Genomic DNA, 24,272 nt, shown 5'->3' on the forward strand with positions numbered 1-24,272 from the left:
TTTTAATTTCTCCATAACATCCCAGCCCCCTTCTTGTAGTGTTTCTCATATGTACAGTAGGTGAGCCCTGTCAGGCTTACCAGACGTTTGTGGATTCTTCTCTCATCACTAGTACAGGTGGAGTGAAGGTCAGGTCCCATTTTAACTTCCCTCATTGCCCTTGTCCAGAGTGACACTGCCCTGGTCTCCTAATTTAATTTTCTGGGGAGATTAAAATAGTGTCTGCCTTCTGCTGCAGCCTCGGTGATACCAAGAGGACTGCTTATTGCTGTCACCACCGCTCAGTAATCACCACTCATGGAAGTAGCAAGAAAGGCCCTGCTGCCCACCATTATAGCTACTCAGTAAACCCACCAATGCCCAGCCACGGGGCGGGGGGGGGGGCTGCCACTGACTGGGGGGGTGCACTGTCATGGAGGCAGCAGAGGGCACTTTGCTCAGGATCTCCTGAAAGCTGGAACTGGCTCAGTGTGTGCCCACAAGCTGCTCGAGCCATCATCGCCCATTGGAGGCCAGAACAAGTGGAAGATGGGTGCTATTGCTTTTTCTCCATGCCCCCCACCTCAAGCCATTAAGATATGACTTCAGCTGCTCATAAGAAAAGAAACACTCTCATTTGCGAGCCGGGTGACTAGCACTCTTCCCTCTAACAGGGATTCCCAGATGTTGTTGACTACAACTCCCAGACTCCCCAGCAACAAAGGTTTGCTTGGGGATTATGAGAGTTATAGTCAACAACATCTGGGAATCCCTCTTAGAAGGAACACTGGTGACTAGTGTAATAAGTTAGTTTCCCTTCCAAAAGGGGTACAACATGACATTGTGTAAAGCACAGTATTAGGATTGGTGATGGTAAAACGCTAATGCCCTACTATCTGCTGAGTGATGGAGGGCAAATCGCACATCATCTCTAGGTCATCCTCATAATCATCCTTTATTACAACCAAACAAATTCCATACATATCAAATAATATGCTAACATAGTTAATACATTGTTGGAAGTTTAGTCAAGAAGGCAGTTCTACATGTATTACAAATAGAATATATATATAATATAATATAAGTTGTTCTAGTAAGAACTAATCAGCCTACTTTCCTTTCACTGTCTCTTCACCTGGACTAAGTTTGGTGCAAATCGAGGTCTACAGGTTAGATCTCTTGTGCCTCAAATGTTCATGTGTCCACCATCTTGGATTGGGGTGGATGTCATCATTACAAACTGCACCATTGAGGTGTCCCTGTGTGTCACTCACTGCAGCTGTTCCAAATTTGGTTCAAATCCATTAGATAGTCCTCAAGTTAGTGCACTTGTGCCTCAAAAATTTATGCATTTGCCATCTTGCATCGGGGTGGGTGATATCATCACAAACAATATCCTAGAGGTGTCCCTACAGCTGCAGCAAATTTGGTTCAAATTGGTTAAGCAGTTCACAAGATAGCCCACTTGTGCCTCCAAAGTTTACATGTCTGCCATCTTGAATTGGCGTAGATGACATCATCACAAGCTATGCCATTGAGGTGTCTGTGTGTGTCACTCACTGCAAATGTACCCAATTTGGTTCAAATAGGTTAGGCAGTCCACAAATTAGCCCACTTGTGCCTCAGATGTTCATGTGGCCACCATCTTGAATTGTAGTGAAGGACATAATCACACACCATGCCATTAGGGCATCCCTATGTGTCCCTACAGCCGTAGCAAATGTGGTTCAAATTGGTTAAGCGGTTCACAAGTTAGCCCATGTGCGCCTCAAAAGTTTATGCATCCGCCATCTTGGATCAGGTGGATGACATCATCACAGACTACGCCGTTGAAGTATCCCTATGTGTCTCTACAACTCTTCCCGATTCGGTTCATATTGGTCCAGGCGTTGCAAAGTTGATAGCAGGGACACATGGATGGACACACACAGAATGCTGGGAGATCTCATAAGCCTACTGGAAAGTAGGTGAATAATTACAGATTATCCACAGCTATTTTAGTACACACTTATCTAACCCACTGCTTTATAATACTTACTAGTTAAACTAAGATGTCATGTCTTCTCCTGCTACCTAACTAATGTTAGCTTCAAACCAGCCATTGCTTGGAAGAAGACACCTCATAGCTAATTAAGCTTGCAATGAGGCAAAACCTGGCTACATTGATAGAAATCCTGTCTTTCTTGTCAGATGATAAGTAGCTTACATAAAAGGAATCAAATCAACCTGGGATATTAATTCAAAAAGATGAAATATAGTCATGGCAGATGTCCCTGTAGAAATTACAATAGTCTAAATCGACTTGACAGCACACTTTACCTTTTAATATATGGGCTATAAAGTAATACATGGTCCATTTCTGTGTCAGACTAGATAAACATGCACACACAAATGCTGAAGAGGCATACTCAGAACCCAAAGTGCCTCTTATGTCATTAAAAATAACTGCAGTAGGGGGGCAATTCTGTCCGGAGTATATGGGGAAGGGGGCGGCTACCTTTTTCTCTGAAAATTCTCCCATTCTCATGGCTGTTTGTGGGAAATAACTAGGGGGACTTTCAAGCTTGTCCCTAGATATCTGTTTTCTCCACTTGTAAAGCAGGGCTCACATTGCCCCCCTTTATTTGGTCAATAGCTCTGAGGCATGTGGATCAAACGTGTTGGCATCTGATTTTCTCTCTCTTCTCTCTCCCACCACACCCAGACAGTAAACAAAGCTTGGAATGCACTAGATGTCTCGTCAGACAAGCTGTATGCTTGGAATCCAAAATCCACATATATTAAATCTCCCCCATTTTTTGAAAATTTGGTAAGTGAGCTTCTTTTTTCTGTACATCTTTCTTGTCCTACTACTTTCCATCATCCCCTCTGTATAACTGATGTTTTACATTTTTTAAAATTAACTGTGTCTTCTTCTTTCAGACTCTGGAACTTCCACCTCCTAAATCTATAATTGATGCCTATGTCCTGCTAAACCTTGGAGATTCTGTGACTACTGATCACATATCTCCAGCTGGGAATATAGCAAGAAACAGCCCAGCTGCCCGTTATTTAACCAGCAGAGGGTAAGTCGAGTAGAAAATTGTGTATCTGAGAGGGGGGTTCATTTTGGGTGGTGTGTTCCCCTTCATTTGTTTCTCCTAGCTTATATCTGTTCCCTAATAATATTGCACATATTGTTAAATTTGTATACCGTCTTTTATAAGAAACCAATAGGTGAGGCAAAGTCATTTTGCATAGATTACACTTATAGGAAAGTGTCATTGTCCATAAATGGTAGGATTGTTGATGCAAAATTTGGTATCTGTAAGTAATCAGTCAGTATGATATTCAGTCCCCCCCCCCAAACTGCAACAACAACAAAAAGGATTTTTTTTCCACCAAGCATATTCTAGTGTTAAAAAAGTCGTGTATCCAGCTAATTTCAGTGGCAGGGTTGTGTATGCAAAATTTGGTATCTGTAAGTCCAGATTTTCTGTAGGTCCGAGAAATATGACTTTATTTCACATAAATATTCTTCAAAATATATAATACTGTAGATTTATTTCAAGGCAGTTCACAGATGTACAGGTTGATCTCTATTCACAGTGTTCCGTTCTCTGCAATTACCACTGATAGCGAAACTGCAAATACAGAGTCATTAACTCTATGGGATCACAGGGGTTAGGTTCCTGGAGGCCTGAAAATCTTGTAGAAAACAGCAGAAAATGGTCAAAAAGGGTGAAATAAAGTGCCCTACCATGCTCCACAGACCTCCAGCAATGCACCCCAGCAGTCCGAATTCTTTCTTTTAAAAAACCAAAAAACCCAACTAAATGAGCCACAAAATGGCTCCGTTTGACAAAATGGTGGCTGGAAATAACCTCCGTGGTCATTTCTGGCAACCTCTCGAACCATGGATATGTGGATTTAACCCCGTTTTCAGCTTTATTTTCATGCATATCCTGAGGTTGAGTGTCAGTTCCCTGACTACAGATACGTGAAACCATGGATTTTGGATCAAGGTTGCCCTGTACATTAAAAACAACCCTGAACTATATTTTTTTAAAATAAAAAGGACACATTTAATTGGAATTATTTTAAATGAAAAGCAGTATACAAATTTAACAATAAATGAATGAAATTTGCATTTTGAAGTGTCCAATCCACACTGCATACATTATAATCTACTAGCTGGGCTGGGCGCAGAACATCTGCACCTCCGGCCGGCCCACCCACTGCCGCTGCTCTCCCTGCCCCACACGCCCAGCTTTCTGGCCGATGGGCCACTTCTCTCCCCCCCCCCATGCTTTCTGATGGGCAGGCCGGCCTGCCCACTTCCTCCCTCGCCCCGCTTCTCACCCCCACCCTGCAGTTTTTAGCTGGCGGCTGGCCGGCTTCTTCTCTGCCTCACTGCCACGCTTTCTGGCTGGTGGGCTGGCCAGAAAGCTGGGCCGCTGCCTCCCCTCCTGTCCCCTCCAGCTGGGCCAGATGGCCCACCGCCTCCTCCAGCTGACCAGCTGCCACCATCATTGTCATCCCTGTCGCCATCCCCCAGGCAGCTGCTCGCAAAGTCTCATGAGAGCTGCCAAGCATGGGATTAGCAACGGGTACATTTATGAGAAATATAGATAGATAGTTTGGCCCTGAGTCTCAGTGAATTCCAGGCATGCCTGGAAGCCAGATGCCACATGCATGCAACTCCGCTCAGTGTTACATTGCTCCTGGAAAGGAGTTTTTGTAAGCAGTCACAAAATATCCTGACCAAGAATAGGCCAGTGTCAGTGGTCAGGCTGCATCAGTACAGCCAAGAGCTTTTGTGGGTTATACCTGGAGCACCAAATTTCAGCCATTGCTTACACAGAACAGGACTTTCTTAGTTCATAACGAAATACCTTGGAGATCTAGACTGAGCTCAAGCATCAACTATCGGAACACTTCAAATCCATTTTTGCAAGACTTGTATGCCTTGAGGATGGTGTGATTTAGCCTGTTGGAATTGGGGTCTGCTGTGAGAGTCCAAAAAGCCAAATTGAGTCCTGTGTCTGGGAGTATGTTATTGCAAGAGACAACTCAGATGTGAGCTTTTGATTTTGCTGAACTACAGTAACTGAGTGGAATTGTCTATTCTGTAGCCAAGACTTGACTAGAGGAGGAAATTCACCCCTCCTTTTCTCCTTTAAGTTGTTTGTGCATTGTGCTATGCTGATGGCAATCATGAGAACTAGCTTGAAACCTGCTGAGAGTAATCATATTTAGAAGGTTTTAGGAAACCACACTTGATATTAGTATCTACATATTTTAGGGGTACGTATTTTCACACAGACAATTGTGTGAATTGCCTTGCATGCTATCTTTTAATAACATTTCTTGGGATAGATAGAAACGTTTATTTCGGTCATTGACCAGTAAATAAAAACGATTACAGCACATCCGCACACATTTTACAAATAATATAACAAAACGTTTCTTGGGACTGGAAGGCGCCAAGCAAGCTTTGAGAACTGACCACAACCCAGGTCAGGCTGGTCAAAGACAGACCTGTTTCCATTTGAATTAGTAAACAAAGTATTAAGCCCAGCCCCAATAGGCTCCTTGCCCTGATATGGTGTGAGAGAGTTGGGGAAGGGGCAATCGGTTTACATTAAGGATGGAAACATAGAAAGAATTGATGTGACGGTCTTTGATGTGAGATATGACAATAAGCTTGGCAAAAGCTATCAAAAGGGGGCATTCCCCTCCCCCCCAAAAAGGAAGGGCATGCTTGATCCAGAGGAAGAAGCAGTGTGTGTGTGCCATGTTAAGGGGAAGCACATGTGTTGATTACCTTTAGGATAGTATGTGATTTCCTAGTTTGTCGAAGGAAACTTGTGCCCTGTGAATCATGAAGCCACTCGGGAGGGAGCCTCCCTTCTGGGCAGCCTGTTGCATCGTCCCTGCCAGCGCCCTCAAGGCCTTCTGGGCTCGACAACTGACGTGACCCCGTAATATGCTATGGCCCTTCAGATTCCAGCAATTCCTTTCTAAACTAACAAACAACTGCCCTATCTCTGCTCCCCAACCCCCGTCTCGTAATTTCTCTGCCGCTCCAGCAAAGTACTCTGCCTCAGCTCTCAGTCTGCCGGCTGACAGGAAACAGTGTTTTCCCTTTGCTCCACGCCCTCCTCCCTCCCTCTGCTGAGACTGAAGCCTCTGCTCTCTGTCTAAGCAACCTTGGGTTAACTGGGAACAAATTATAGATAAGGCACTAATACTAACCGCCACTAGGAGACGGGGCTTCATTAGATGCCCTAATGAAGGGAAACTGATCTTAAACCTACCCAATACTTAGTAGACTGCCTAGAAGGAAATGCCTTTACTGTTAAAGTTGAACTTACCTGGTATTACATTTCTGGCATGATTCAACAGCCACTGCACTAGTGAAAGGAAACACTGACTGAACTGCTTGCCTGTTTGCTTACATGTTACCAGAGCTGATCAGTGAGACTGTTTGGGTTGTAGCTAAGTAGCTGGGAGAGATAAGAAACCTCTCACACAGAAATTGAATTCTTTAGCTGCTTGCTTCAAGTGAGGCCGAAGTGATTTTAGCAGCTCTTCATTCTGGCAAGGGGGAAGTAATCTGGTAGATGTTTCTAGCTGTCACTGAAACACTGTGCTACATTCACTGGGGAAATGAAATCAGTAAGTATTTTGCTTACATGCTTAAGTAAAATTACCAGCTGTGTGTGTGTGTGTGTGTGTGTGTGTGTGTGAGAGAGAGAGAGAGAGAGAGAGAGAGAGAGAGAGAGAGAGAGAACACACACCCTTTCCCTCCTAATTGCTCCATGATCTCAGTTCAGACCGGTTCAGCCATCAGGACTGGTTGAAGATGGGAGGGGCGCAGTAGCCTGCTCTTATCCCTATGTGGTAAGCAAATCAGTCTCAGTCTTGTTTGTGCAATTTGGTTTTGAAGCCAAATTAAAATTTGCACAATCCCACATGAATGTTGCAAAAGAAGGTACTTGGTATTGCAGGCATGTGTGAGAGCTTTTCCCTTGCACATGCTAACTAGGCATGTGCAGAAACCTGTTACAGGCCTCCGAACAGATTCGAACACTGGGTGGGTTCGAGGTTCGAAGGCAGGGGGGTCTCGCTTTAAGGGCAAGGGAGGGTGCATGCTTTTCCCCAGCCCACACTTGGCTTTGGTAAAAGCCTTCGAGGCGGCAGTGTATCTCCCTGCCACCCCTTCCTCCTCTTGGGCCGGAAGTATTGGGCATGCAGGCGCACACTGTGCTCACACATGTCTGACATGTGCGCAATCATGACATGCATGAGCACACGCGCCCAATAATTCCAGCTGAAGAAGAAGGGGCGACACTGCCACCCTCAAGGCTTTTACCAAAACCTAGCACTGGTGCGGGAAAAGTGGGGGAGGAGTAAGTGCACCCTCCCCCTCCCTTAAAGCAAGACACCTCCCCCACCCCTTTGAGCCATCCCCACCTAGTTCCGTGCACATCCCTAATGCTAACCGGCTGTGAGCTGTCATGCTTACCCCACCAGTGTTAGATGAGAAGAGTTGGAGGATTCTGAAGGCTGACAGTGGAAGCCTTTGTGATACTCCAAGGGCATGTACAGTCATCTTTGGTTGGGAAATGTATCTTGCCATATATTTCATGTGAGACCAGGGTATACTAGAATTGGTAGCTGTGCTCCCTGGTTCACTTCAAATATTTGCACAAGTCTTTTTCTTCATTCTTTATTATATACTTCTGTGACAATTTATTTGTTGGACTTATGGGTACCCATAAGAAAGAGCAGCCTCCTGCTTTTCCACCGAAACATTTAAATCTCTGTTAGCCAAAGTTCCAAACCACAGGGAGCCATATGCTAAATTCTGCTTATGGCCAAGAACTACAGTCTCGAGTCCCATCATTTCTTCCTCCCGAGCTCTTGCCACTGCTGCTCATCTTTGCTTCCACAATTGATGCTCCTCTTCCTAACACACAGTTCTTTCAACCCCTTCTCCATCACAATCCCATTTCCCTGCCTCCAACAAGCTTGCTTTTCCCTCCCTATGCTCGTCCATGATCCATTGGGATCTTTTGCAGATTGTGCTGCTTCAGAATTGTGGACTTGGCAAAGGCCAACAAGATTGACCACCTGCTACAAAACAAACTATCCATCCACCAACCATGTATGTCAACCTGTGCAACGACTAAGGAAAAGTACTGCAAAGCAGGTTGCCCCTGATGATTCAAGCAAAGGGACGTATGATGCTGCCTTCTGCTGAATCACGACAATGGTCCATCTAGCCCATATTGTCTGCTTTGACCAGCAGCAACTCTCCAAGGTCACCAGCAGAGATCTGCAGTCTTCCTATCTGGAATTACCAGGGATTGAACTAGGGACCCTCTGCTTGCATAGCACATGTGCTATCAGAGAACTGTGGGCTCTCCTCTGGACAGAACGGTCACACTTCACCAGGGCTAAGACTGGCAACCTTTAGATTTGTGTCTTGCTGTCCATAAGCCACATGCTTCAAAGGAAGACCCTGCAAAAACCCTTTATGTCATTATCTGATTTGCCTCACATAAGAAGTATCTGTCCTGACCCCAGATGTGGTGGTTAAAGCCTTGAGTGTGAGCCAGTCGGGTTTTTGCTTCCTAGGTTCTATTGCCTTAGTGTCCAGTTGAGAAAAGGAAGTGAAACCTGAATGCTCTGAACAATCCTGGAGCCAAGGCAACATGCAAAGACACAAGACCATTTTGATGGGCGTAGGTGTTGCCCATGGAACCAACCTTTTGATGGCATATACATGCAGTGCTGCTTTAAACTGAGTCAGGCCATTCATCCACATAGCCCTTATTGTCTCCTTGGACTGGTAGTAGTGAGATATTTTAAATAGGATCTCTTGATACATTTTTACCTACGATCTTTTTAACAGGAGATGGTGGGAACTGGATTTTGGACCTTCTGTGCTGTACTACTGACTTAAGACTCCTCCCTGAAAAGATTTCAGTCACTTGTTCCTAGTTGCATGAGCTGTTCTGGGATTTGAATTCAAGACCCCTCACACCCACAGCAAGAATCAAGCTCCTAGACTGACATCCTCTTGGGGCAAATGTGACCCTTTGTAAAATGTGAATCATTGGAAGGGAAACTTCTGTGCAGAAAGCAGATCAGTCCTTTCAGTTACTGTCTGAATATATATATGAACATATAAATGAACATATAGATAGATAGAACAGAATAGAACAGAACTTATTACCTGCCTTCTACTAAGTTGGAATACTGATCCATCGCTTGCTATTGTGTATATCAACTTGCAATGCCTCTCAAGGACTTCAGACAGAGGTCTTCCCCAGACCTACCTGGAGATACCAGGGATTTAACTTGGGACCCTCTTTGCACCAAGAATGTGCTGTACCACTGAGCTGTGGCCGTGGTTACACACAGGTTGCCTGAATGATTATCTGGGTAGTTGGGTGAATTGTCTGCACACACAGAGAAGATGTTTGAAAGCCAAAAATAGGAGCTAGAACACGTTTGGGTCCTATGATGATTTGAGTCACCTTTAGAAAAGCACCCACTCTCATTTACTTCATTTCAAACTCTCCTGGTTTTTAAGACTAAGACTTGCCTGCTTTGTGTCTTAACAGTTTAACTCCTAGAGATTTCAACTCTTATGGCTCACGCCGGGGTAACGATGCTGTCATGGCTAGAGGAACATTTGCAAACATACGCTTACTGAACAAATTTCTCAACAAACAGGCCCCTCAAACCATACACTTCCCTTCTGAAGAAACCGTGAGTATTCTCCCTGTCTGCATTAGGCTTGGGGGAGTGTAAGGATGACTCTTGCTTTACCCCTAAAGTGTGACAATTTTCTTTCAGGCAGGTTTTTAAAGTATGTGTCTTTAACTGGTCTAAATAGAAACATGCTGGCTGAGTAATTTGGGGCTTTAATGACTTCTGTGGGTGTAAGCCGTCATTTAGATTGTGAGTGCCTTGGGGACAGGGGAACCATCTACTCTTTCCTTCTGCTGTGTAAACTGCTTTGTGAACTCTTTTGTTTTAAAAAGCAGTGCATGTATTAATAATACATATTAATAACATTATTTCAAAAATAAAAAAAATATGAAAAATATGTTCCTAGAGACTGCATTTGCAGAATTTGGGAAATATCTAGAGAGGAGAGGAACCTGTCTTTTGGCACCTTTGCTCTGTATACTGAATTCTTACCTGAAGGGAGGGAGAAGTGTCTCCTATTTTGCCCAGAGCTCCAAAATGTTCCAGGCCTTGGCCTGTATGTGCACAGTCCCCAATGTGTGGGCTGTGCCCTGATGTGGGCCCAGAGGGCATGAATGAGTACTGTAACTTCATTTTAGAAAGTAAAATCTTTATCAGAGATATATCTGAGATCTGCCTTGTGCCAGTAGATTTGCAGCTGTAGATAAAGGCCAGCAAATTACCAGTAACATCAAAACTCAGAAAACAGCTGTTCAGGTTGTAGGTATAGAGTTGAGTGTTAAATTGTGTGAAGTTTTTGTACATCCAAACTCCTCCATCATTAAAAACCAAACTGAATAGCTCTGGATGGGGCAGTTTATAATTGTTATAAATAATAATAATAATAATTTGAGTGCTGAGTACATCAGTCAACATAGGAACATAGGAAGCTGCCATATACTGAGTCAGACCATTGGTCCATCTAGCTCAGTATTGTCTTCACAGACTGGCAGCGGCTTCTCCAAGGTTGCAGGCGGGAATCTCTCTCAGCCCTATCTTGGAGAAGCCAGGGAGAGAACTTGAAACCTTCTGCTCTTCCCAGAGCAGCTCCATCCCCTGAGGGGAATATCTTACAGTGCTCACACATCACATCTCCCATTCATATGCAACCAGGGTTGACCCTGCTTAGCTAAGGGGGCAAGTCATGCTTGCTACCACAAGACCAGCTCTCCTCTCCTCTCCTCTCCTCGACTCTTAGGTAGTCCCAAATAGGGTTGAGCAACACAGTAGGCATTTATGTGACTAAGAACCAGACTATGCATCATGCTTATTGTACAGAAAGCATCCTGGTTCTGCCTCTTTAGAACTCTCAGTAATCCTCCCTACAGCCAAGGAAAGTTGGAGTGGCTTAAAGCTAATTACTTGCAGCTACTCTTCCCAGCTTGCCCCTCCCAGTCGTTGGGGAGGATTAGCCACATGAGAGAGAGATAATGGAAAGAAAAAAACCTGGTCAGTAATGCCTCATCTGAGATCAACATGGCTGTGGCTTTCTCTTAAGAATACAAGGGAAAGTTAATAACACACATTTCAAGCCTAGCCAACTAACTTTGCCGATAGGGGGGGAGCCTTCAGATCTGCAGCAGACCCAGTCCTAATTCTCCTATTTTTGTTTTATCATGAGATAGCCATGTTGAGGCCTATGGGCAATAAGTTCATTTATTTGGTATATTTGTATACCACCACAAACTTGCATCTCTGGATGGTTTCCAACAAATATAAGATAAAATTAAAACTATTGAAACATTAAAACTGCAAAACTGGTTTTCATCTAAACCAGCCTAGTGTCATTCCTAATCCCAGGATGTAACGTATTATGATCTCAACAGAGCATTCAGAAGACACCACGTTTTGTCTCTGCTGTTTTGATGTACCCAAATCAGCTACTGGGATGGGTCGCTCCGTTCCAAGCTCAGTTCAGGCCCCGCTTTTTAGAGGTGTTGTGTTCCGAGCTCAGAACATCCCTACTGGTGACAACTTGAGTAAATAAAGCATGGGTCGGCTGTTGATGGTTTTGCCCTTTTTCCGTTATTTCTGAACAAGATATCTTCCAGCTTTTTCTTCCATGCCATTTAAACGTATCCAGGTTCCTTACTTGCCCTAGTAAGACATTTGTTCTGATTTCACAAACCCATAGACTTGTGGGGGAGAAAATGTGTTTTTACAGTTTATTTTTACTGTCATCCATGGGTGAAATGTGAAGATCATTTTGTGACAGGCATGGTAATGATAGAGCTCCTTATCTGTCAAGCACATGGTTTCATTGCTCTTGCTAACTAACATCAGTGGTTTCCTATGTTTATAGCTTGATGTGTTTGACGCTTCGGAGCGGTACCAGCAAGCAGGCCACCCGCTCATTGTGCTGGCTGGTAAGGAGTATGGTTCAGGAAGCTCCCGGGACTGGGCTGCTAAAGGGCCTTTTCTGCTGGTGAGTTGAGGGGTGTGTGTGTCCGTTTTCTGTTTACCTTTCTTCTGCACAGATCCCAGAACGTTACACAGCTGATTAATGTCATGGAAAACTTTAGCACATCTGACATTTTTAAAATCTGCAATCTTGAAACCTCAAAATAACTAATATACTGTAGTGCCTCCGCATGATTGATGTTTCTGGAACAGGTGGAGAAGCTTGGGCAAGCTGAGCTGCATTTCTCTGCAAATTTATGAAAATGCTATTTAATTTTGAGTTTAACTCCACACTTGAGTAGGGAAACACGAATTCATTTTCCCCCATTAATGGTTGTATTCCAATTTTTTATTGTTAACACCACCACCACCACCCCAAAAAAGGGTAGGGGGTGGAATGGGGGAGGAATTTGAACTTTCTTTGGAAATTTGAAGTTTCATTAGTTTTTGGAAAAAACAGCTGGAAACTCAATAAAGTGCCTTGTGCAAAATCTCATACCTCAGGTTTCTCACCCCAAAGCACTTCAGAAAGAAATGAACCCAGTGTTGATCATGAAAATCAGCAGGAGTTGATGACAGCTTGATTATCACTGCAACTTTATGCTTCTAGTAGTAGCTAAGGGGGTATTTTCCTAAGCTAAAAGTCTGAAGAGAGAAGTTTAGATGTGCTTAAAAAACAAAATCCTATAGATCCAGAAAATAATAACTTACAACGCTGTAAAGCCTCACAGAACAGTTGCAGCGCAACCAACCTGTCTCTGTTCCAACTCTCCACACTATCAGCCTTTCTGTTTCATTATTATTTTCCTGTCTATATATGATTCCAACATGCATTTTAGTTTGCCAGTGTCTGCATTCTTATCCTGTTTCTCTTTTTCTCTGTGCTATATACCCATTTTTATGATCTACAGATGTCTTCCATCAGGGTTGATGTGGGTATAGGAATGGGGGGAGGGGGGCATTGTGGAAAATTAAGTTTGAAACAGAATGTGGCTTTTTGTGAGGGTTTTAACCATATGTTGTACTTCCACTTGTTTCTGACAGACAGTTTTTGCTTCCTGCTTTAGTAATTGTTAATAATATGTTTCCATTTCTTAGGGCATCAAAGCAGTTCTTGCAGAGAGTTATGAGCGGATTCACCGCAGTAATCTGGTAGGAATGGGGGTGATTCCTCTGCAGTATTTGCCAGGCCAAGATGCTGACAGCCTGGGCCTGACGGGGCGCGAACGTTATACAGTCGTCGTTCCTGATGAGCTAATGCCTGGAATGAATGTCCAAGTCAAGGTGAGCAAAGACTCCTTTTTATTCTTCACTAGGTGTTCCATATGTCTGTGATGTGGTTGGTAAGCACTAGAGATTAGGGTTGTTCAGTCGTGTTGGTCTGATGTGCAGACCAGACCAGACCCAATATGCCCTTGATCAGGCATTATCAGAATGAGTTGCATGGGTCATTTATTTTGTTTTAAGGCTGTCTTTATTGAACTTTTATTATCTTTATCTTGTTAACTGCTCTGGGGTCTTAGGACAAAGGGCAATTATAAAAATACAAATAGTAAATAATATTAATTTTTAAACGGCCAGCTCTGCACTTTTCAGCTGGGAGGCACTCCACACACAGGCCATTTAAAAATTAAATGGCCCACATGCCACCTCTCAGCTAAGATGTGCGAAGCTAACCATTTAACTGGGATCCAATATCCTGTTGGGGAATGTCGGGTTTCCATCCTGTTACAATCTGACCCAACAATTTGGGGTGCCTTGTTGACCCTCCTTACCATTTCTCGGTTGAATCTCTTTTTTTTTTTTTTTTGGCTGGACAGTCCTAATAAATAAACATGTGGCTGTCAAGCAAATACGGAAGAACAAGATGGAATTGTTAGCGGTTTCTCTTGCAGTCATCACAGGCCCAACCTTTGTAGCTATGCATCACAAATCAGTCCAGCCTTATTCAAGTCCCTAGCATAATGAAGGCAGAAGGTAGCTTTTCACCTGAGACTGCCTCCAGCTGAATTTCCCTAATGCCACGTATTGTGGAAGGGTGCGCCAGTGTTGCAGAACAGCATTGCCCAGTACTGTGGAACAGTAATGTTGTGGAATTGCACCAATTACACAGTTCTGCATGCAACTTTATTGGGTTGACGTACTCTTCCATGATATGTCAGCCAATATTTGAAATGATAATGCTTATATGTGCTTTTCCTAAGCATTCAAAACAACATGCATTATCTCAGTAATCTTGAGAACTTCAGCAGGACAGCACTATTGTTTAGTGGTGTGCACAGAACCACCGCGGCACGGTCCGGCACTGAGGGGGGTCTACTTTTAAGGGCGGGGGGTAGTACTTACCCCTCCCGCTGCTCTTCCCCCTCCGGTGCTGCATTTAAGAATGAAATTTTGGGGGCGGCAGCGTTCTTCCCTGCTGCCCCTGCCCCTGTCGTTGCCCGGAAGTCTGGTAAACACAAGCACACATGTGCTCGTCGCGGCACGCGCGTGCATGTTGCCACCGTGCGCGCGCACCGCATACGTCACACGCACGCTGCATTCGTTCTTCGTTCTTAAATGCAGCGCCGGAGGGGGAAAAGCAGCGGGAGGGGTAAGTACTACCCCCCCCCCCGCCCTTAAAGGTAGTCCAGTTCCGAACCGGTTCGGAGGCCTCCAACATGGCCTCCGAACCGGTTCGTGCACATCACTACTATTATTACAAATGGGGAAGAGGGGCCAAAGCTGAGAGAGAATAGCTGGTTTAAGGCTAGCCCTAAAAAAATCCCATGCAGTAGATGCAAGCCTTGGGCTCACCTAATGTAGCTCTTTAGATCCCCACCATAATTATATTTTATTATTTAAAATATGTATTACCCCTCCCCCCCCCGCATGCACTACTTCTTGGGGCAGCTTACAAAATTAATAAACTAGATTACATTTAGAACAATATTTTTTTTTTTAAGGTAACAGACCAGGCTAAAAGCACAATTAAAATGACAAATTTTAAAAACTTAATTAAAAGTTATCAATAAAAAACTAAATACTAAGAAACCTACCAGATATTAGCAGCAGATAAAATATTAATAAGCCTCTCTAAAAAGATGTCTTCAGTTATTTCTTAAAACACTGAGGGAGGGAGCATGGTGAAGCTCTTCCGGGAGGGTGTTCCAAAGTTGAGTAGCCCAAAGTGAAAAGGCCCTGTCCCCAATCCCCGCCAGCCAGATCTTGGTTAGTGCCAGGGCCATGAGCAGCATCTGAGATGTCAGATGGAGGGCCCTGGCAGGTTCACATGGGTGGATGCAGTCCAACAGGTACCCCAGGCCCAAGCCATGTTAGGCTTTCAAGGTCTAGACTGGCACCTTGAATCGAGCTGAAAATGGTGATGTTTAGAATACAGACAAAGCAACAAAAGGGGAGGAGCCCTTAAAAGTGCACGGTATTTGTTGCCCAACGTTTTTCTTCTGCACACCTCTTATGGTTTCTTCCACTTTATTTATTTTATATGTCGCCCTACTCCCATAGGACTCAGGGCGGGTTACAAGCAATAACATACAAAGCAACACAGTTCTATAAAATACAACATACATACTCATTACAAGACATAATAACTATGGATTACTGGATCACTCTACAACCAGCTATCTCAGCGACCGAACACCCGACGGAACATTTCCGTCTTGCATACCTTACAGAGAGCCAACAAATCATTCTTTCATTCCTGCATTTGGGATACATATGCCACCTGCCTGCTTTTAGAGAGCACATACACTTGCTAATGTTATGATCTCTCTTCTGTTTCTTTCAACAGCTGGATACAGGGAAAGCCTTCCAAGCCATAATGAGGTTTGACACAGATGTGGAGCTCACTTATTTCCGTAATGGTGGCATCTTGAACTATATGATTCGTAAAATGGCATCCTAGTCCCACATTGTGATTGAGCCAGTGTCTAATCACTAGGAAACCTGCCTTTTTGTAACCAGAGAAATGCACAGTAATAAAGGAAAAATTAGTGTCTAAAACCAGAAGTGAATTAAGTATATGTGGGGTTGTATTATTTGAGGGGATGTTTACACTATTAGAATGAGTCTAGGCACCTTGCCCACTGAGCCAATCTGGTATTGTGTGTATGAAATTCATCCTGCCTACAATACCTTATTTCATCAATCTATTTTGTATGTGTAGGTGGAATGATATTTTTTATAATTGTGACACAATAAATGAAATCCAGACATCACTTGACCCTTTTCAGTATTTGATAAAGCAACTAACAGTTTTTCCTATCTTTCTGACTGCTTAATACTTGCGCACTATTGCCCATTAAAACATGACCTTTCCTTGAGAATCTTAATACTGCTAAAATGATTAAACTGCTTTGCTCTTCTGTGTTAAGAGGGTGAATATTCTGTCTCATGCTCTCTCTTCCGTAAGATAAAAATGAGGGGGGGCCTAAAGACCATTTTTAATTAAATCTATTTTCAAAAGAGGACTTGCTTCTTTTTTAAAAAAAAAACCCGAAAACCCTGGTTTATCTTGATTGTGGATTTGAGTTTCTGAAATTATCCGGACCCCTTCAGTATCGTACATTTTCATTTGCATAAATTTGGAATAAATGATGATCCCAGTCGAACTACACTATTCCAATTTTATGCTAGAAAATGATATATTTCATGTATTTCTTGAGTATGCACACTTGTATGTGTAAAAAACCAAGTACAGAAATACTAAAATGGTGACAAAGAAGATAAACACCAGTAGAGTATCGATTTTGGTGTTTGGTGTGCTTAGGAGCAGCTTTGGCTATTAACCTTGTATGGGTTCAAGAGCCACAAAATCCCTGCCTCTTATCGCAGTTGCTGATTGGTGATTGGCAAACAAGCTTACAAGTAGGGATGTGCATGAACCATCCAAATGTTGGTTTGACAGCAGGGGGAGGGGTTACCTTTAAGGGACTGGGAGGGTGCTCTTCTCCCCCACACCCCACCGTATCTTCCCTGCTGGTACTGTGCCCAAAATTGCTGGCACAAGGCGGCAGTGTACCTTCTTGCCGCCCCAGTCAGTGTTGGACTGGAAGTGCCCAAGGCACATGTGGTTCAGGCACATCCCTAGTTAAAAGGAAAGAGAAGTAATGTGTCTGCAGAAAGGTACACCTGGGACTTGTGATGGCAGTTGAGGATATACAGAAGGAAGTGTGCATGGGGAAGGGTCATATTGCAGTCAAGAGTAGAGAGGGTTACAGTTTTCCATTTGATTTTCAAAGGCAGCTTAACAACTAGGTTCCACTTAATCCATACAAATGCTGTATTCTAAGCTTAACTATTCTCTAGCATGTATTTCTTTAACTTGAAATTCAAGACCTCCTTTTGATCTTCTCAACATGCCTTCAGTTGCTGTTGTGGAAAGAGGGAGCAGAGCACTATACAGAGAGGACTGTTAAACAATTGTTAATTATTGTGACAGTAGCACTGGACAGATGAGTACAGAGTAGGCCTGAGCCGTCTGATAGTCCTGACAGGCAAGTCAGACCAATAGTTCCCATGTCAGGACTATCAAAATTAATTTCAGAATGATAGAGGGGGGACCTTCCAACAGTTAGAACCCTAACTAACTAAATTCCCTCCTACCATTCCAGAATGTGTCAAAGTTCCAACATGCCTATCCCACCTCCACTAACCTTACACAGGTCCTCTTCACTCCCTTCAGAGCATTGGAACAGCTGCTGCCACCATGAGGTCTGGGCCTCTGCTACTGTGCTAGTGCCACTGATCTTCATCATAAAACAAGGGGTGCAGGGAATTAAAAGGTAAACACAAAAGTACTTGCCTTTTAGAAATGCCGAGAAGTCTTCAGAGTGCAATACACTGTGGGGGGTGTAGTTCCTCCAGGGGATGAAGCAATGCTCTCAACAATGCATAGCATCCCCCATACCCTTCTTATGATGATCAACTACAATAGTAGAGGCTCATCACTGGTAGAGGTCCAGACCCAGTGGAGGCTGTTCCAATGTTCCAGAGGGAGCAAAGAGGACTTGTGTAAGATAAAGGGGAGACTGGTCCAACAATGTCAGTAAAATGGGTCAATACCAACCCAGTTCCGACATGAACAATGTTGAGGAAATTGCCAACCTCCTTGCTAAAATATATAATTTCTCCCTGCAATCGGGCTCTGTACCAGAAGACTGGAGAGTAGTAAACATAACACCGATTTTCAAAAAGGGACCCAGGGGCAATCCAGGAAATTACAGGTCGATTAGCTTAATGTCCGTTCAAAGCAAATTGATGGAAAGCATCCTCAAGGATACAATTGTAAAGCACATAGAACAGGCCCTGCTGAGAGTGAGCCATGACTTCTGCAAAGGGAAATCTTGCCTAACCAACCTTTTGGAGTTCTTTGAGAGTGTCAACAAGTGTGTGGATCAAGGTGATTCAGTTCACATAGTATACCTGGACTTCCAAAACGTTTTCGACAAAGTTCCTCATCAAAAACTCCTGAGGAAACTTAGCAGTCATGGGATAAGGGGACAAGTACATGTATGGATAGCTAACTGGTTGAAAGACAGGAAACAGAGGGTAGAGATAAATGGAGTGTTTTCACAATGGAGGGAAGTAAGAAGTGGGGTCCGCCAGGGATCTGTACTAGGACCGGTGCTCTTTAATTTATTCATAAATGATCTAGAAGTAGGGGTAAGCAGCGACGTGGCCAAAGTTGCAGATGATACCAAACTCTTTTGGTTAGTGAAATCCAGATTGTGAGGAGCTCCAACAGGATCTCTCCAAACTGGGTGAGTGGGCGACAAATTGGCAAATGTGGTTCAATGTTGGCAAGTGTAAGGTGATGCACATTGGGACGAAAAACCCCAACAAAGTATACGCTGATGGGATCTGAGCTGTCGGTGACTGACCAGGAGAGGGATCTTGGGGTCATGGTGGACAGCTCGTTGAAAATGTAGACTCGGTGTGCGGCAGTTGTGAAAAAGGCCAATTCCATGCTAGGGATCATTAGGAAGGGGATTGAAAATAAAATGGCTAATATTATAATGCCCTTATACAAAACTATGGTGCAACCACACTTGGAGTACTGCTTACAATTCTGGTCAGCATATCTAAAAAAAAGGACATTGTAGAACTGGAAAAGGTGCAGAAGCGGGCAACCAAGATGATCAGGGGCCTAGAGCACCTATGAGGCAAGACTACAACACTTGGGGCTTTTTAGTTTAGAAAAAAAGACGATTGCAGGGAGACATGATAGAGGTCTATAAAATCATGCATGGTGTGGAGAAAGTGGATAGAAATTCCTCTCCCTCTCACATAACACTAGAACCAGGTATCATCCCATGAAATTGACTGCCGGGAAATCTAGGACCAACTAACAGAAGTACTTTTTCACACAACACATAATCCACTTGTGGAATTCTCTGCCACAAGATGTGGCAGCCAACAACCTGGATGGGTTTAAGAAAGGTTTGGATAACTCCATGGAGGAGAGGTCTATCAACGGCTACTAGTCGGAGGACTGTGGGCCACCTCCAGCCTCAAAGGCAGGATGCCTCTGAGTAACAGTTGCAGGGGAGTAACAGCAGGAGAGAGGGCATGCCCTCAACTCCTGCCTGTGGCTTCCAGCAGCATCTGGTGGGCCACTGTGCGAAACAGGATGCTGGACTAGATGGGCCTTGGGCCTGATCCAGCAGGGCTGTTCTTATGAGGAGCCATGTTTGTGCACCAATTTTTTTTTTGTTGGGTTAGACCAGGTTGAAATTCATCTGACACTTTTTCTGAGGTACAGGCCTAGCACAAAGCACAGTTTTTAGTACTTTTAACTACTGATCCAACTTTGCCTAGAGAAGGAAGTCAAACATTTTCAAACCAAATTCCACAAGTTAAATCCTTTAATTTCTTCATATCTTTTTTCCTATTTGGCTTTTGGAATAGTGTAATGGCTTGGGTATTGGACTTGAACCAAAACTCCAGTGCTCCAGATGTGCTCTGTAAGAGGAAATACATTGCTGCTGTTCCCCAGCAACTTGTTTCCTTTTTAACAGAATGTTTCTGGAGCACAGGCAGAGCTAGGAAGTTTTGCCCACTGGCGCAACAGCATGTGTGGGGGACTTCTACATAAATCCCTGTCATGTCCTTGTAGAGTCTCCTAGTGTCAGCCAGTGTTCTGTCTGCACCGGGTTTTTATCTTCCAACCTAAACTACCTTGCTTGATTTGTTACAAGAATAAATGCATTAATGCCATTTATACCGCCAAGGTTCTTGGGACAATACAGTACACATGTAATAAAACAGTTTTCTTTCCAATTTCTTAAGAATGACAAACCAGATCTGAAATAAAGATTTAATGGTGTCACGCTGCGCTGTCAGAAATGCAACATATTGAACAATTGTCCCTAATCAATGTAAACAAGAGATAGACTGTCAACAGTGTATACGAAGAGCACTGATTTTGTTGATATCCTTGTTTTAAATTCAGCCAAGCTACCATCTTTTAAAATACATATATTGTTTAAAGGCTTTACAGACAGAAATGTAATATATTTGGTTAGCTTCAAGCAATACTGTGAGTAGTGGACTAACCATATTAAAAACCAAACTGATGTACGACTTCTGGCATTTTAATTTTATTGGCTGCAGTTTCAAATTTAATATAATGAACTTGAAAGCTGCTTAGTAAGAGCCTTCTATAAATTCTACCTTAAGTTTTATGTCCTGAATAAACATATTGCTACTTAAACATTCAGAATCAATTAAGATAGTCTACATTTCAGTCAGTCATCTCATTAATATCAAATTCCTTGATTGCAAAATTAACATCTTTCCATTTCCGAAAATATAACTGTTTTCCAGTGGCAACATTCTCCACCGAAAAGCTTTCAATTTTGATGATGGGGAGATCCTCAAATGTGCAGAATCTCACTGTGATTCCCCAGTCATGATGGCAGTTGGGAGCACTGCAGTACATCTTGTTTCTTTTTTCAAAATTGCCATAGCGGTTTGGGCGATTATGAGGCTTTGTTTGATAGCGTGTCCTAAAGCTCTCACCCAAGACAGTGTGGTGACTACCCTAGAATACAAACAATGGAGTTCAATGCCAGTTTTCAGACATTTAGGACTACTTCACACATGCATGTTCATTGCTTTGACTGCAACATTAAGAGATGCCTTTCGTGTGGGGAACGGGCCATTTTAATGTAGTTATCACTCTGGGCATTTGCCACCTTCAATGAGCCAAATGGCAAACCAATATGGGAAGCAACCCAAGTTACAGCTTGACCACATCCCTTTAAATACTCTAAAACTCCATTTGGTCATATAATTGATGGGAGCCCTGCTCAGAGTCTTAATTATAGTCAAGCTTGGAGAGCATTTACAAAGCACTTTGTATAAGTTTTAGCTGCTTCCAGTCGGGCCAACATACTGTGCAATGTTACACACTGATGGCATGCAATACTTGCACAACTGCAAAGGTTATGCAGATTTGCACCACTATGCAAATACTACATTCCACCATGTGCATAATGTTGTGCAGTGTCAGTCAAGGAAAGACTTTAGGAAGACAAGCTCAGTGACTGCATAGCTAGCTCCCTTGCTTCCAAAGCTTGGGAGTTTCCCTGGCTGTGCCTTGCAGGCTTGTTTTGAGGTGGGGGGCACACATTTTTTTTTTAAAGTCAACCTTTGAGCTGCAATTAATAGTCAGGATTTGGACAAAAAACCCGGTTTGGAGAATTGATTTATCATGTCTGTTGGTGGCCAATCTGATGCACAGCAGTAGGGTGGCATAAGAAGGGCTGTAGCGACTGTTCATCTTGTAAGAAACAGAACTGGTCAAGGAGGAACATGACCCACATCAAAACACAATGTGCAGCATAACAAGCAATGCTCTGCTGTAATTTTACCTCAATCACCCTGATGTTCTCTGTGTCACAGGCTACTTTTTTACATTTCCCACACAGCAGTCTCAGATCACTTATCACTGGCTTTGGCTGGGGTTCTTTTTTCTTGGAATTTTGCATCCTCTTTTGCTTCTTTTGCAGATCATCTATCTTTTAAAAAAAAAAGGTAAGAAAAAAAAGTCAGCTTCTCACTCAGAATACTTTTGGGTGTTGCTTTTTATGACAAAGAACCAGCATAATGCAGGGAGGAATCTGCTGATATGCAGAGATAAGCCCACACTGCAGAAAAAGCAGGAGTAAGTAGGGTCACCCAATCAACTCTTTAACCTGCTGCTCACCTCACCCCCTTATCAGAGAGCTCTTGCACCGTTCTAGAACTTCCTTTCATAAACCAATGGAACAAGGATGTGAAGGCAAAAACGGACTTACCTTCTGCATGAATACCTTCTCATCCCACTTCTGCAGGTTCTCAATGGCTTTGTTCATCATCCCCTCCTTCAATATGTTGCTGCGTTCATTGTCTGCCTGCTCACTTTTGCTAGTCACAAGAAAGCACTTGCTGTCTTTTGCCCTTCCGCGACCTGGAAGTAGCACATGCAAACAGGTTTAAGTCCTAGAGGTAGGAAAGAGACAGGTGCACAACACACAGTGGAAAGTTGAGCACTGCCTGCAGTATAGATCACTGTCAGCTGAATCCTCAGCACTGGGATTCCAAATCCAAGTAGCAAAGTTGAAAAGAGAAAGAAAGATGGGCCATCTCCACTGACCTGGCCAATTGCTTCTTTCCCAGAAGAAGCACTGCCAATGGCCATTTTACCAATTCGCTTATCAAGTGATCCTGCTTACAGCTCTGAGTCTGGTTTGTTTTCCCCTTCTTTCCACTGCCTACCACCCCTGCTTGTATCACATCCATTTGTCTGTAAGCTGTTTTGGCAAGGGCCTGTCCATTTCATTCATTTCAACAGCACTAAGCAGCATTTTGAGTGCTTAATAAACCATAAACCACCAACAACAATTCTGGCTGGCCTCCACAAACTCATTTGTTTTTCACTTAGTAAGGAAGCTGTTTACAACAGAATTCTTAGGTGCATGTTGCCAAAGCCACATAACCTACCAAGAACTACATAGCTACGTATTTGATAATGCGACCTAGGTTGTAATAGCAAGAGCTGTGGGCATTACAATCACATTTTTCAGCACCATGTCCTCATGGAAAATGCTTGCAACCTACCTCTGACTTGGATCATTTTGATGACGTTGCCTGTATATTCATACAGCAGGACAAGGTTGCACTGAGCAATATCAATCCCTTCATCAGCAACAGATGTAGCTATGAGCATCTTGCTGTTCGCTTCAGTTTTAAAGGAATCCAATACACCTTTTTGATTTGGGAGGGTCATACCTAACATGGGGTTAATAAAAGAAAATGAAGCACATCTACAAAACCAGAACTGAAACTACTGAATTTTCTGCAGGCATTACCCTTAGAGATTCTATCTACACATAGTTCTTCAAGAGAACAGAAGCAGCACAGAATGTGATAGTGAAAGACTCTATAGCTTCCAAAGAATCTCAGCTTTCTTTTTATTTGTTTGTTTTTGGGGGCTAGGGGGGAGTTTTATCCTTCTAAGGCTGAAAAGATATGCTTGAATGTATGTGGGCTATACCCGAAGAAACCTCAGAAACCAGTAGGATGGATGAGTAAGTTTTCCTGTGGTGTGGGGCAGGACATCAATGCATGTATACTTCCTTGCTTTCCTTCATGACAAGAAATCCAGAATACATTACATAAAATGAGAGAAATTATGTGGATTGGCTCACATTGTGTGGAACTGAGCTTACCTGGGTTCAGAATGTTGATTTTTCTTTTCTTTTTTTAACAAGGGCATACAGCCCTGCCCACTAGTAATCCATTCAACATCAAGTCACTACACTCTCAATAGCAATGCCTTCAGTTTCAAAGTGCATAGGCAACATAGTATTTGTCTTTTCTTGACAACAACAACTGCCAGCAGCAGCAGAAGAGGCCTCCTCTCCCATTTGCTATCAAATCATATTCCACATAATGAACTTTAAAATCAGGGCCAAAGAACTTGGTAATGCTCATCTTGTGTTGAAGATTACAAGTCACCAAAGTTCATATTCTCAACCAAGAAATTGAGAATGCTGGTGACATCCATACTTAAGAGTTATGCATTGAGTCTCAAATTCTGCAAATCCTTTTTAATTATTGCACACACCTTGGATATCATTTACACTCAAAACCAAAACAGG

General features: G+C 43.2%; 2 protein-coding genes across 8 annotated transcripts in view; one reads left to right on the top strand and one right to left on the bottom strand.

Moving 5' to 3' along the window:
• ACO1 (aconitase 1) overlaps positions 1-16,343 on the top strand; it is a 75,809-nt gene extending 59,466 nt beyond the window's left edge. For both annotated transcript variants that reach the window (XM_053304006.1, XM_053304007.1), the window contains exons 16-21: positions 2,684-2,788; positions 2,902-3,044; positions 9,597-9,744; positions 12,029-12,151; positions 13,225-13,410; positions 15,917-16,343. In XM_053304006.1, coding sequence (XP_053159981.1) covers positions 2,684-2,788; positions 2,902-3,044; positions 9,597-9,744; positions 12,029-12,151; positions 13,225-13,410; positions 15,917-16,030 — 819 coding nt within the window. In that variant the 3' untranslated portion in view covers positions 16,031-16,343. The remainder of the gene's footprint in view (positions 1-2,683; positions 2,789-2,901; positions 3,045-9,596; positions 9,745-12,028; positions 12,152-13,224; positions 13,411-15,916) is intronic.
• Positions 16,344-20,429: 4,086 nt separating this feature from the next.
• Positions 20,430-24,272, bottom strand: part of RIGI (RNA sensor RIG-I) — a 65,444-nt gene continuing 61,601 nt past the window's right edge. For all 6 annotated transcript variants that reach the window (XM_053304003.1, XM_053304001.1, XM_053304002.1 and 3 more), the window contains 4 exons: positions 23,230-23,400; positions 22,428-22,579; positions 22,002-22,148; positions 20,430-21,169 (listed from right to left, as the gene is read on the bottom strand). In XM_053304003.1, coding sequence (XP_053159978.1) covers positions 20,870-21,169; positions 22,002-22,148; positions 22,428-22,579; positions 23,230-23,400 — 770 coding nt within the window. In that variant the 3' untranslated portion in view covers positions 20,430-20,869. The remainder of the gene's footprint in view (positions 21,170-22,001; positions 22,149-22,427; positions 22,580-23,229; positions 23,401-24,272) is intronic.

Source organism: Hemicordylus capensis, chromosome 2 (assembly GCF_027244095.1).
Source record: "Hemicordylus capensis ecotype Gifberg chromosome 2, rHemCap1.1.pri, whole genome shotgun sequence".
Classification (NCBI taxonomy): Eukaryota; Metazoa; Chordata; class Lepidosauria; order Squamata; family Cordylidae; genus Hemicordylus; species Hemicordylus capensis.